General features: G+C 37.7%; 1 protein-coding gene across 1 annotated transcript in view; it reads left to right on the top strand.

The window, feature by feature from the left end:
* PAPPA2 (pappalysin 2) overlaps nt 1-12,081 on the top strand; it is a 260,705-nt gene that overhangs the window by 132,635 nt on the left and 115,989 nt on the right. The window contains exons 9-11 of the mRNA XM_088016851.1: nt 2,512-2,603; nt 6,378-6,568; nt 8,503-8,649. Coding sequence (XP_087872977.1) covers nt 2,512-2,603; nt 6,378-6,568; nt 8,503-8,649 — 430 coding nt within the window. The remainder of the gene's footprint in view (nt 1-2,511; nt 2,604-6,377; nt 6,569-8,502; nt 8,650-12,081) is intronic.

The following is a 12,081-nucleotide window of genomic DNA, read 5'->3' as shown; positions in this document are numbered from 1 at the left end:
ATGGCAGAGGGAGAGGGAGAAGCAGGCTCTGCACTGAGCAGGGAGCCCGATGCGGGACTCGATCCCAGGACCCTGGGATCATGACCTGAGCCGAAGGCAGACGCTTAACCATCTGAGCCACCCAGGCGCCCTGACTACCTCTTTCTTACAGTGTTTGGGGTGGCTTGGTTACCATTACTACCCAGCCAGAGCCCTCCTTGAGCAAAGGACTCTGCCCTATGTTGTAGCATCTCCTCCAGCAATTCTCTGATAGAGGCCACCATGAGGACCCAGGATGCCACATCTGGCTGGGGGTCTGGGGCAGGAAGGGTGGAAGAGCCGTCTTCCTAACTTGCTCTCACACATTGTCTCCTGGGCCTTGAAACTGCTTCACCTGAAGCAGCAGCTGCTTGGCTGCTGCGCCTCACAAGATTTCTCATCCAAACACTTCTTTACACTTCTCCCGGTCTTCCCTCTCTGTAAAGAGTCATACTTAGTTCTGCCTTCCAGTGGGAAGGTATCTGTGATTGTAGCTTTGTCTCAGCTGGAGGCCCTCCACCACACACACAACAAGAAGGAGAGACATGAATTGTTTAACCCACTGTTTTAAACTTGAGAAATGTATAGATTCAGTCCAAGGGAATCACAGATCCCCAAGAATTCATCCTGAGACTCTAGTTTTAATAAATTTTTTTGTCACATTGGATAACACAGCAATAAGACTACCAAAACAAACAACGGAGGGCTTGAACTTGTGAGCTGCATTCATTTGGAAGTGATCATCTCTATCTGTCCAATGTGGGACATCTCAGCCACATGTGCTGTCAAGCCTTTGCAATGTGGCAAGTGCAGCTAAGAACTGAATTTTATTTAATTTTAAGTAATTTAAATTTAATTTAAAAACTTGATTCAGTTATCAGAAGACTTTTAAGTATATTTGGAACAACTTGGGTAGGTGAATCTAAATACAGATCAAGTGTTTGAACTCAGATGTGTTGTAAGTGAGAAAGACACATCAGATTTCAAAGACGTAGGATGCATAAGAAAGCTGTTTCACATATAACATTTCACACATAGCAAATTTCATTAATAATTTTTGTACTGATTACTTACTGAATGACAATATTTTGGGTATATTGGGTTAGATGAAATGTGGTATTAAAACTAATTTTACCTGTTTCTTTTTTTAAATGTGACTACTCCTATTTCTGCTGGACAGCAGTACATGAGATGATATACAACATGCTTATATTAGCTGTTGAGATTATCTTCAAAATAAAGGAATTTGAAGTTTCCTTAATTTCTTCAATCATGTTTTTCACAGCTCTGTTATCTTTTCTCCATTTCCATCCTACCATTTAAAATATCATTATATAATTGCATTTATAGCATGCTTTCAATTCATTTTAAAGCTTTCTCATATCTAATTACTTAATCTTTACTCTTCCCGTGAGGAGGTATACTTTAAACAAAGGTTAGTCATGCCCTGGGTCTGAAAACACATTAGCATGCCAACACCCTTTATCTACTTGAGTTAAAATATGTGTCTGTTTTGGATGTGGTGCAAAGTCAAGAAGAAAAAAATGGTAACCCTCAGTCCATTTTTTAAAAAGATTTATTTATTTATTTGAGAGAGAGAATGAGTGGAAGGGAGGGGCAGAGGGAAAGGGAGAGGGAGAGAATCTCCAGCAGACGCCCCGCTGAGCACAAAGCCCAACTCAGGGCTAGATTCCAGGACCCCAGGATCAGGACCTGAGCTGAAATCAAGAGGCAGATGCTCAACCAACTGAGCCACCCAGGTGCTCCAACCCTCAATCCATTTTACAATGGCCACATCTGTGTTATCTGTTTTGTTCTCATAACACGCTTCTTGTAGCCCTCAGTCTAAACTAACTCTCCCACCCAAATCCAAATTAGTCATCAGCTGTGTCAGCATTTGAGGTTCAAAACAAAACAATGACATTTTTCTTTTCCCAGTATTCATTTCTCCTCTGCAATACATGATAGCTGCCACCAGGTGGTAGTAGGGAGTGAGGACCAGGACCGAGCCTTAGCTTTGCCCTGGACTGAGACCTGGCAGCAAGCAAGCAGGCTACTGAGTCTCTTGGTGTATAAAAGAGGAGCTTTCAGTTCTACAAAATCCTAACTTTAACAACAACTGCGTCTAGATAGAATAAAACAATGAAAACATGAAGAAATATCCGGTAAAAATGAATAGAAAACAGAACCACACATAGGCAGGCAGGTTTCCTCCTCACCAAACCAGCTATTTCTAAGATTTCACTTATCATAGGGCTGGTATGCATTTTCTACCTTAATGCCATCCACCAGAAACACTGGCAGGGCCCTCTTGGGTCTCCTAGATGTTTCTGAGCCATGAGCTACTTTTTCTGTAAAAGCATTTTTTTAACTCCTGCTTTTCTCCAACTTGTATGTAATTGGGAATTTTAAGAATTTAAAATAATGGTAACTAAACAAGAAAAACTATTTTATATGTGTATGTATATAAGAATGTATATTTTTACTTTCCAGGGGCCTGGGAGAAGAGTGTGATGATGGGGACCTTCTGAGCGGAGATGGCTGCTCAAGGGCGTGCCAGCTGGAGGAAGGCTTCCACTGTGCAGGTGGGTTGAGGAGCGACCCCTAGGCTTATGTCCTATTTCTGCAGGTGTCTCTGTGTCTTATTTCCCTGAGTTTTTAATATCCTATACCATATAGTGAGATGCTAATAACAATGATATTTGTTGTGTCTGTTGTGTGCCAGGCATTAGCTGTTTCACATATAGCATTTCATTTAGTCCCTACATTAAGTATGAGGAGACTAAACTGAGGCACAGAGAGTTCGAATAACTTGCTTTCTCTTATATGGGATTTGAACCAAGGAAGTGAGGCTCTAGAATCTTCATGTGAAACCACTGGGTTACATCACCTCCTTGATTAATGTTACCAATTGCTCTTGGGTCTTCATGTCTAACATCAAAGCATCAGCCAAGCAGTACAATCATAGAGGTTCTACATCAAAATCAGCGTAGGAAATGTTCTAAGCCAAAGGGAATGCAAGGTACCTCTTGGTGGTTGTGCTTAGTAGATAAGATCATGACAGATGACAGAGAGTCGTAACACTGCTTAATCCTGGAAAATCACTAGTAATAAATTATCACTAGGTGACTTTGACTCTAGGTTCTTGTCACACAGGAAGGCTCTCCAGAACACTTCTCCCAATTCTGGTTAAAGTCATCCTCAGTGGGCTTCTAACATGTAGATTATTTTTTTTAATTACCATCTGCATACATTGCAGTGTTTCAATGGAACATAACCATTCACCAAAGTTATTTTAAAGAGCAGTGCATTGAAAAATATTTTAATGCCTCTAAATCTCAAGGTAAAGGAGGATATGATTATAATTATGTATAATTTATTAAGGTGTTAAATACTGTATAGAACACACAAATGACTCTGCTATCTAAAGCAGGATCATAAAATTATAGAATCTTAGTAGTCTTCCATCCATCCATCTAATAAACCATATTCAGTATCTGCCACGTACCCTGAGTCTGATAGATACCCTGATTCCTTCCCGTATACAGTCTAACAGCGATTTGGAGTCCAGCATCCTTCCCATAGAGAAATCTCTTCTGCCAATTCTTGAGAGAGGAGCCTCTAGCTCCTGCTTACATACTACTAGCAGTGAAGGACACACCTTGAAATGCACCATTCTACTTAAGAATGGCTTTATCTGTTATAAAATTCTTCTCCCCTTTTCTGGTTTGGAGACTGAGGCTCAGAGCATTGTAGTGACTCATCCACAGGCATACAGCAAAGCTTTGCAGGCCAGCACTGGAGCTCAGCTTCCTAATGCTTAACCAAGTGCTTTTTCTTTGCTGTGAAACTAGAGAGGATAATTTTCCCCCCTGTTTTATTTGACTACCATTCAGATTTTTGAAATGCCTCCCCATTATTCTCCTTTCCAATCCAAACATCCCCTCATGTGATTAGGTTTCCAGACCCATTCCTATTTACCCTAACCTGGCATGTTTCGTGTGGTCAATGCCCAGAAAGGAATTCAATACTCCAGATGTGGTCTGGCTATGCAGAATACACTGAACTGATTATCTCCCCTCTTCTGTACACAAGTATTTGTTAATGCCACCTCTGTTTGCATTGTGTTTTTTTTTTGTAACATAATGGGCTTATGTTGAATACATACACACACACATACACACACACACACACACACATACACACACACACATATATTCTCCAAATGCTGTGTCTTCTTCAATACAGCTCAAGACTCATTTAACTTAAGAGCCACCTTGCTTTGTTTCTAACACATTTGATTCCATTACATTTGGCTCTTATTTCCTTAGCCTCCAAATCCAGTAAGACTATGTCTAAATTACTTTAACTTTACAGGGTAAGGCTAAAAGGATCTATTCCACAGTTAGACTTCTGTTTCATTGTATAATAAGCCCATAGTATGCTAAGCATATATTCCATTATTTCTTAAAAGATTAGGTTAGAGGGGTGCCTGGGTGGCTCAGTTGGTTAAGTGTCCAACTCTTGACTTTGGCTCAGGTCAGATCTCAGGGTTGTGAGATCAAGCCCCACATTGGGCTCCACACTCAACGGGGAGTCTACTTCTCTCTCTCTTTCCCTCCCTCTCCCCTTACCTCTCCCCTGGCTCATGCACACACTCTCTCTAAAGTAAATAAATAAATCTTAAAAAAAAGAGATTAGGTTTGAAGGAACTATTGTGAAATGTGTTTTAAAAGTGGTCTGTTATTTTTAGATGGGCTTGAAAAAACAGGCAAAGATTTTAAGTCCATGGTAAAAAAAAAAAAGAAGAAGAAGCAAGAAGAAACATTCACTGTGTTATAGAGAAACAAAACATATATATACACATTATAAAATATATTGTAAAATATATATACATAAAAATACATGCAAATATACATATAAACACACATAATTATGTACATGAACACATGTACATGTGTATATACATATATGTGCATATATATTGGTTTTGGGGGAGTGCTTTGGGAAGACCATGGGTTTGATGGAATGCAGGAGTTTAAAACCCAAAATAGGCTTAGAACCAAGTCCAAGAACACTGGCTTATTCCTGGCAAGTAGAGACAGATTTACCACAGAAGGGTCTTAGACTGGAAGAAATTATGAAGGAAAATAATTAGTAGCTACATGTTGATAAGCCACTGAAAAATCACTTCAATATCCCTGTGGTATTGTGAAGAATGAAAAATAACAAGAATGGTATAGTAATAGTAAATTTTAGTAATGATGGTACTGAATGTGTACCTATATGTTGATTGATTTTCAACATATTATTTTCACATCCTATTATTTTAAGTGGAAATAGGAGATTAGAATCATGCTACTAATGTTCATTGTCCTACATTTTGGTAGAAACGGCAGTAGAACTTAATAAGTGGCTTTCTGGTTGCACCTTAGATTTCCACACTTGAAGAAAGCTAGTTCTGTACTGTAGTTGGTACTGTCCACTTAGGCGGAGTTATCCTGGGAGCAAGGTGGGACTTGTCCAGGGAATACACACTCGCTTCACAGTAGTCCAACAGGTTTGTGTACAGCCTCTCTCCTCACTTGTTTGCTCTTGAAGACAGTGCCTCTGCCTCAACTTGATGGAAACCCCCATGAACCTGCCTTCTGTGGACCCGGCTCAAATACAAGCTCTATTGCTTGTGTATCAAGGGACCTTTGGCAAAATGTTTCCCATGTATGACACAAACAAAAATTGCCCACCCCACATGGTTGCTGTAAATCTAAAGGAAAGAAGACCTATGTAAGCCTTGAAAACCCAGTGCCCATATTGTCTGTGTCCGAGCTGTGGCACAGTTAGTTGAAGAAAGAATTCAGCCACAAAGAGTAATTGAAAACAAATCCCTCAACTACTTTAATATTTCAGAAACTATGAAGGGGATCCAAGTGCATAATGCATCATACCATTTCTTTAACTTCTCTTTCTTCTTTTATCTACTGCTGTTTTTCTCCTTCTTCCCTCAGGATCTTGCTCAATGATGCCTTGACATTTCTTTCTACCTCCAACTTACTTTTTTCTCCCTATTCTTTATTCACAAATCCCACCACTTTCTGTACCTTTTATTATACAGATGGAGTCTACTCCTCTCCCCATGAAAAAGGATCCTTTTTCCTTGCACATGTGCATGTGCGTGCATGTGTGTGTGTGTGTGTGTGTGTGTGTGTGTGTGTGTGTGTGTTGTCTGCATGTTTGGGGTGAGCGTTAGACCTGCTGACAGTAGCAGGATTCTCTTTCATGGATTAGAGAAAAAATATAATGATTTTTGCATGACATATATAACAACAGTTTTTCAAACGTTATACAATATTTCTTGGCAGGGGAGCCAAGCCTATGTTACGTATATGAGGGAGATGGGATATGTGAACCTTTTGAGAAGGAAACCAGCATCATAGACTGTGGCCTCTATACTCCCAAAGGATACCTGGATCAGTGGGCCACCCAAGCTTACTCCTCTCATGAAGACAAGAAGTGTCCTGCTTCCTTGGTAACTGGAGAACCTCATTCAATGGTAAATCAAGCCAGAAGAATTGAGTTAAGGCTGAGCAGAATTGTCAAGTGACTCTCTCTCTCAGGTGCTTTATGGGGGCTTACATTTCTCTCCTGTCTTTGATATCAAATTTAGTCCCTACTGAACTCAGAATAAGGTAACATTAAATGGAATACTTCTAGGCTGGCAATTAAGTCTCATCTCCATGCTCCTACCCTCCCCCCCGCCCCCTTACCCTACTTACCAGCACTAGGTTTCATCCAGGAGCCTTTGGCTGTGCAGTCACTAACTCTAAGGGATACAGAGCATCTCAAAATTAATCTCAAATGTATAAATATCAGAAATTACACTTGATCTTTGTGTATGGGAGGATTTATTTTAAAAAGAAGAAAAAGAAGTAGTAAAGAGTCAGAATGCCTGGATTACAATATTGAATTCACCAGTATTACTATTATTATTGCTAAGCGAGGTTTGACAGGTCACTTAACCTCTCCGGGCCCCAGGGTTCTCATATATAAAATGGGTCATAGTAATAACTTTTGGATTTAACTCAATGTGTTTATTACAAGGATCAAATGGAATTTAAATATATTAAAGATCAAAGTATAACTCAATTTAAAGAATTGTTACTCTTGAAGAAATTCTACAGTTAGTACTAAAAACAAATCCTTAGGTATACAATTTTCCATGAATCTCCACCTAAATAAATAGGAGATCCTCTGAGGACTTTAAGGACTGACTTCTGTGAATTATAGTTTAATACTGAAAAGAAAATTAAGGGCTTTGGCTTTTGGGTACTATTCTAGATGCATCCATTGCCAACTAAACTCTTCCATTCATCATAACAATAAGCAATACTGTCCTTACAACAGAAGTGAGATTAAGCTCTCTAGGTATTTTCGGCCAGGATGAAATCACTGGATTTTATACTTAAGCAGACACCCCCAGGAAACTGAGGAACCAGCCAGGGCTGGTGCTCTAGTTCAAGAAACTCCTCAAGGACCCAGGCATCTTCTAGACTCTAGCTCTTTCCATCCTTGGCTTGCAGCTTCCTTCCTCCTCCTCATAAGATGACTCCTCCAGGCATGACGTCAGCATTCCAGGCAGGAAGATGGGGGAAGTTCACAGGGAAATAGGTATATGCTAGCTGAGTCTTTCCCTTTTTATTGGGAAAATCATGGCAGCTTTTTTGGAAGCTTAATACTATAGACTTACATCAACATCTTATTGGTCATATCCAGGTCACTTCATCACCCTCAGTTGTAAAGGCGTCTCAGGAGATGAGCATTTATAACTGGATTCACTGCCCTCTTGAACAAAATCAGAGTTTGTTAGTAAGAAAGTAGGGGGAAATGGATATGGGGGAGGCAAGTAGCCGTGCCTGCCACACTTCTACAGTGAAATCTGTCATCTTTCTCAAGAGTTCTTGGTGCCCAAGGACAGGAAGCCAGGGAAGTTGGAAGATTCTGAGTTAGTAACAGCTCTCTGAAGTTGCTTGTAGTCTAGCTTGTCTGTCTTCCTTAACTAAAGTGGGAGAAATTTTCTGGAGTTTCTGTTCCCTGGCTTCTAAACCCAGCTGAATGCTCAGGGGCTCCCTGACTCAGTAGCCTCACTCCCGGGACTGGTGGATCCTGCCTGGTAAGGATACAACCATCATCCTGGACAGACGTCTGTGGCTGATGCTTGGAGCAGTTGCCTGAAATGAGCCAGGACTGTTCATTGGGCAAGTTCTCTGGGTTTACGGTGGGCTGAGAGTTAGCATGTGTGTTTTTCTACCCAAAAAATTTATATCCTGAGGCTAGCAGAGAGCATTCTTCTACACTGAGAAAAGTTTTCTGCCAGTAATCATTAAGTACTCAGAAAGAGAGGAAAACTGGTTTTGAGCTACAGAGTTTCATTGTCTTTACTTATCTTTCACCCTCCACATTTACTTTTTGGTTGAAATTGCATTTCAGATTTGCACATCATACCATCCAGATTCACCAGAGCACTATCCCCTTACTGGCTGGTTTCCCTGTGTCACCAATGGAAATAGACCTCAGGATAAAAGAAGTGAGCAGACAGAAGGTAGCCTGGAGAGAGAGGATGAGGTGTGGCTAAAAGTAAGTGACCCAAATGGTTTTTTGTGAATGGATAGTGTGTGTGTGTGTGTGTGTGTGTGTGTGTGTGTGTGTGTGTGTAAAATGATACGTTGGAATGGCTTGTCAGGAAATTTCCTTTTGTTTTTCTCAACATCTTTAATATTTTGAATTTATTTTCACCTCTTTTTGAATTTTGGACTTCTTTCTTTGTAAGTAAATCCATTTATCAAAGTGTAACATATACACAGAAAAATGCAAACATCAGAAATGCACAGATCAATACATTTTTACAGAATGAACATCCTCTTTAACCATCACACAGATCAAGAAACAGAGTAGTGATCACCCCATAAAGCATTCTCCTTGCCCTTCTCGGTCACGATACCACAGAGACATGTACTCTTTTAAGTTATGTCACAAGAGATTGCCTGTGTTTGAACTTTATGTGAAACACTTGAGTGTGTAATTTTGTGTGTCATTCTTTCTTACTCAACATTCCGTTTGTAAGAATGCCGTGGCATTTAGCAGTAGAGTTCATTTCTACGGTTATGTAGCATTCCAGTGTATGAATACACCACAATTTATTTATCCATATTGATGGACTTTTGGGTTATTTCCAGTTTTTCTCTATGGTATTATGCATAGTTCTGCTATAAACATTTCTATACATTTCTTTTGGTGAAGGTATATAAATAGTTGGGTATATTTGGAACTGCTAGATCATTGGTATACAGATGACAACCTTTACTAGATAATTCCAAATAAGCTTCCACAGTGGTTGTACTAATTTAAACTCCCACCAGGGGCTTATTGAGTATTCCAAATGCTTCACATTTTCGCCAATACTTGGTATGTCAAGTCTTAATTTTAGTCATGCTGTTGGGCATATAAAAGTGTCCCCTCAGTGGTGTCCATTGCTTTTACATGTCAACTAGTGAGTTTTTTAAACGTATACTGCCATTTGTATATCCTTTTTCTTTTCTTTTCTTTTCTTTTCTTTCCTGGAGGGCATATTCAAGTCTTTTGCCCAATTTTGTTTGGGTTATCTGTCATTTTATTCTTCATTTATGTGATTTCTTTACAAGTTTCTAAATGTAATTCTTTTTTGGTTATATGTTATTTAGTATGTTCCAATATTGTGGCTTACTTTTTCTTACTTTTTATGGTATCTTTAGACAAAAAGATTGTCTAAATTTTACAAAAGTCCAGTTTATCTTTCTTTCCCTTTATGGTTAAGTGCTTTTCATTATGGTATTAAGTATGATATTAAGAAATCTTTGCCTGTCACAAAGATACTTTCTTGTATTATCTTTTTTTAAAAAGATTTTATTTATTTGAAAGAGAAGATGAGAGAGAGAGAGAGCATGAAAGGAGGGAGGGTCAGAGGGAGAAGCAGCCTCCCTGCTGGGCAGGGAGACCAATACGGGACTCGATCCCAAGACTCCAGGATCATGACCTGAGCTGAAGTCAGTTGCTTAACCAACTGAGCCACCCAGATGCCCTCTTGTATTATCTTTTAGACATGTTATTATTTTACCTTCCATATATAGGTCTACAAACCATCTGGAATTTTTATATATTGTGTGAGGTAAAGATCAAGAATTTTTCCCCTATGGATATGCAATACATCTAGCACCACTCTTATTCAAACTAAAATTTTCTTTTTCCCACTGTGTTGCACTGTGCACCTTTGTCATAAGTCAACTAGCAATATGTATTTGGTTCATTTATTGATTCTATATTTTGTTTTACTGGTCTTTATATTCTTGCTTTAATATTATACTCTAAATTGTGGCACATTTTTGGTGAATCTTAAAATTGGGTCATATAAGCCCTAAAACTTTGTTCCTTTTTTGTCCCCAGATTGCATTAGCTGTTCTTGGTCCTTTGAATTTTTATATTAACTTTGGAATCAGTTTCCATTTCCACATATGGAAAAAAAAACCTGATGTAATTTTGATTGGGATTTCATTGAAACTTTAAGTCAATTTGGGGAGAGTTTTTCTTTAAAATATTGAGTCTTCTCTACATCAAAAACTAATGATGTAATGTATGGTGATTAACATAACATAATAAAAAAAGACAGAAAAATATTGAGTCTTCTAATATATTCTTTCAATTACTTGTCTTCCTTAATTTCTCTTAACATTTTATAGTTTTCTGAGAGAAGGGAGTTGAATTTTATCAAATGCTTTTTTCTGCATCTATTGAGTTGATCATATTAGGTTGCCTTCTGTTCTGCCAAAGTCTTGACTTACTTTAATAAACTTCTAAATGTTAAACTAAGCTTACATACCTGGAAAAAAAATAACAACTTGGAGTTGTTTTATATATATACATATATAAAATGTATAATCCTTTGTCAATAATTTTGGATTCTGTTTGTGAATATTTTAAGTGTTTTTTCATCTTTGTTCATTAGAGCTTGATTCCTATTTTTAAATTTTATTTTACTGTTTTATCAAGTTTTATGATGAAGGCTAGGTTTGACTTCTAAAAAGTTTCTTTCCCCGCTAGTTATGGGATATGTTATGTAAAGTTGGTGCTAATTTTGGAGGTATTCATCAGTGAAGCTATCTGATCCTGGGTTTTGTTGGAGAAAAAATTTAAATTATGAGTTAAAATTTTAAAACAAATGTAGAAGAATTTGGACTTTCTATTTCTTCTTAGGTCAGTTTTGGTAAGTTGGGTTTTTCAAGTAATTTGTGCATTTTTTTCCTAAAAATTTGAATTTATTGGCATTAAGTTTTCTATAATGTTCTCTTATTTTCTCTGTAATGTTTCCACCTCTAGAAATTTTTTCACTCATGATATTGTTACATTTTGGCTTCTCTCTTTATTTATTTTTGGTCAGTCTTGCTAAAGGTTTATTAGTTTTATTAATCTTTTTATAGAACCAGCCAAAGAAAATATATATAGTCTATGTATGTGCATATCCATGTATCTGTATGTACATATAGATAAAAGGAATGTATATGTATAAACCTAAAAGGAAGGAAATAATGAAAAAAAGAACATACTCATGTGCTTTTATTTTCATTATTTACTTTCTTTTATGTTTGTATTTAACTTGCTCTTCTTTTTCTAATAACTTGAAATGATGCTTAGATAATTATTTTTTGGCTTCTTTTCTTTTTTAATATATGTATTAAGGCCATATATTTCCTTATATATTTCCATATATAAGCGTGACTTTGGTGACATCCTAAAAGTTTTGCATTATCTTATTTCTGTTATCACTTGGTTCAAACATATTTTTGCAATTTTCATTTGATTTATTTCATTTTTTTGTTTTTGACCACTGCATTATATACAAGTGTGATGTTTAACTTCTAAACATTTGTGGATTTTCTGGTTACCTTTTTTGTTTTGATTCTCAGGGTTAGGGTGAAGTCACTGTGGTCAAAGAGTATATCTTGTATGGTTTCAATCCTTTGTAATTTGTTGAGCCTT

The sequence above is a fragment of the Eumetopias jubatus genome, unplaced genomic scaffold (assembly GCF_037043125.1).
Source record: "Eumetopias jubatus isolate StellerSeaLion01/CBP00866 unplaced genomic scaffold, mEumJub1_p1.0 scaffold_12, whole genome shotgun sequence".
Classification (NCBI taxonomy): Eukaryota; Metazoa; Chordata; class Mammalia; order Carnivora; family Otariidae; genus Eumetopias; species Eumetopias jubatus.
Note: the sequence above shows the minus strand (reverse complement) of the source record. Positions and strands in the feature narration are given on the sequence as shown.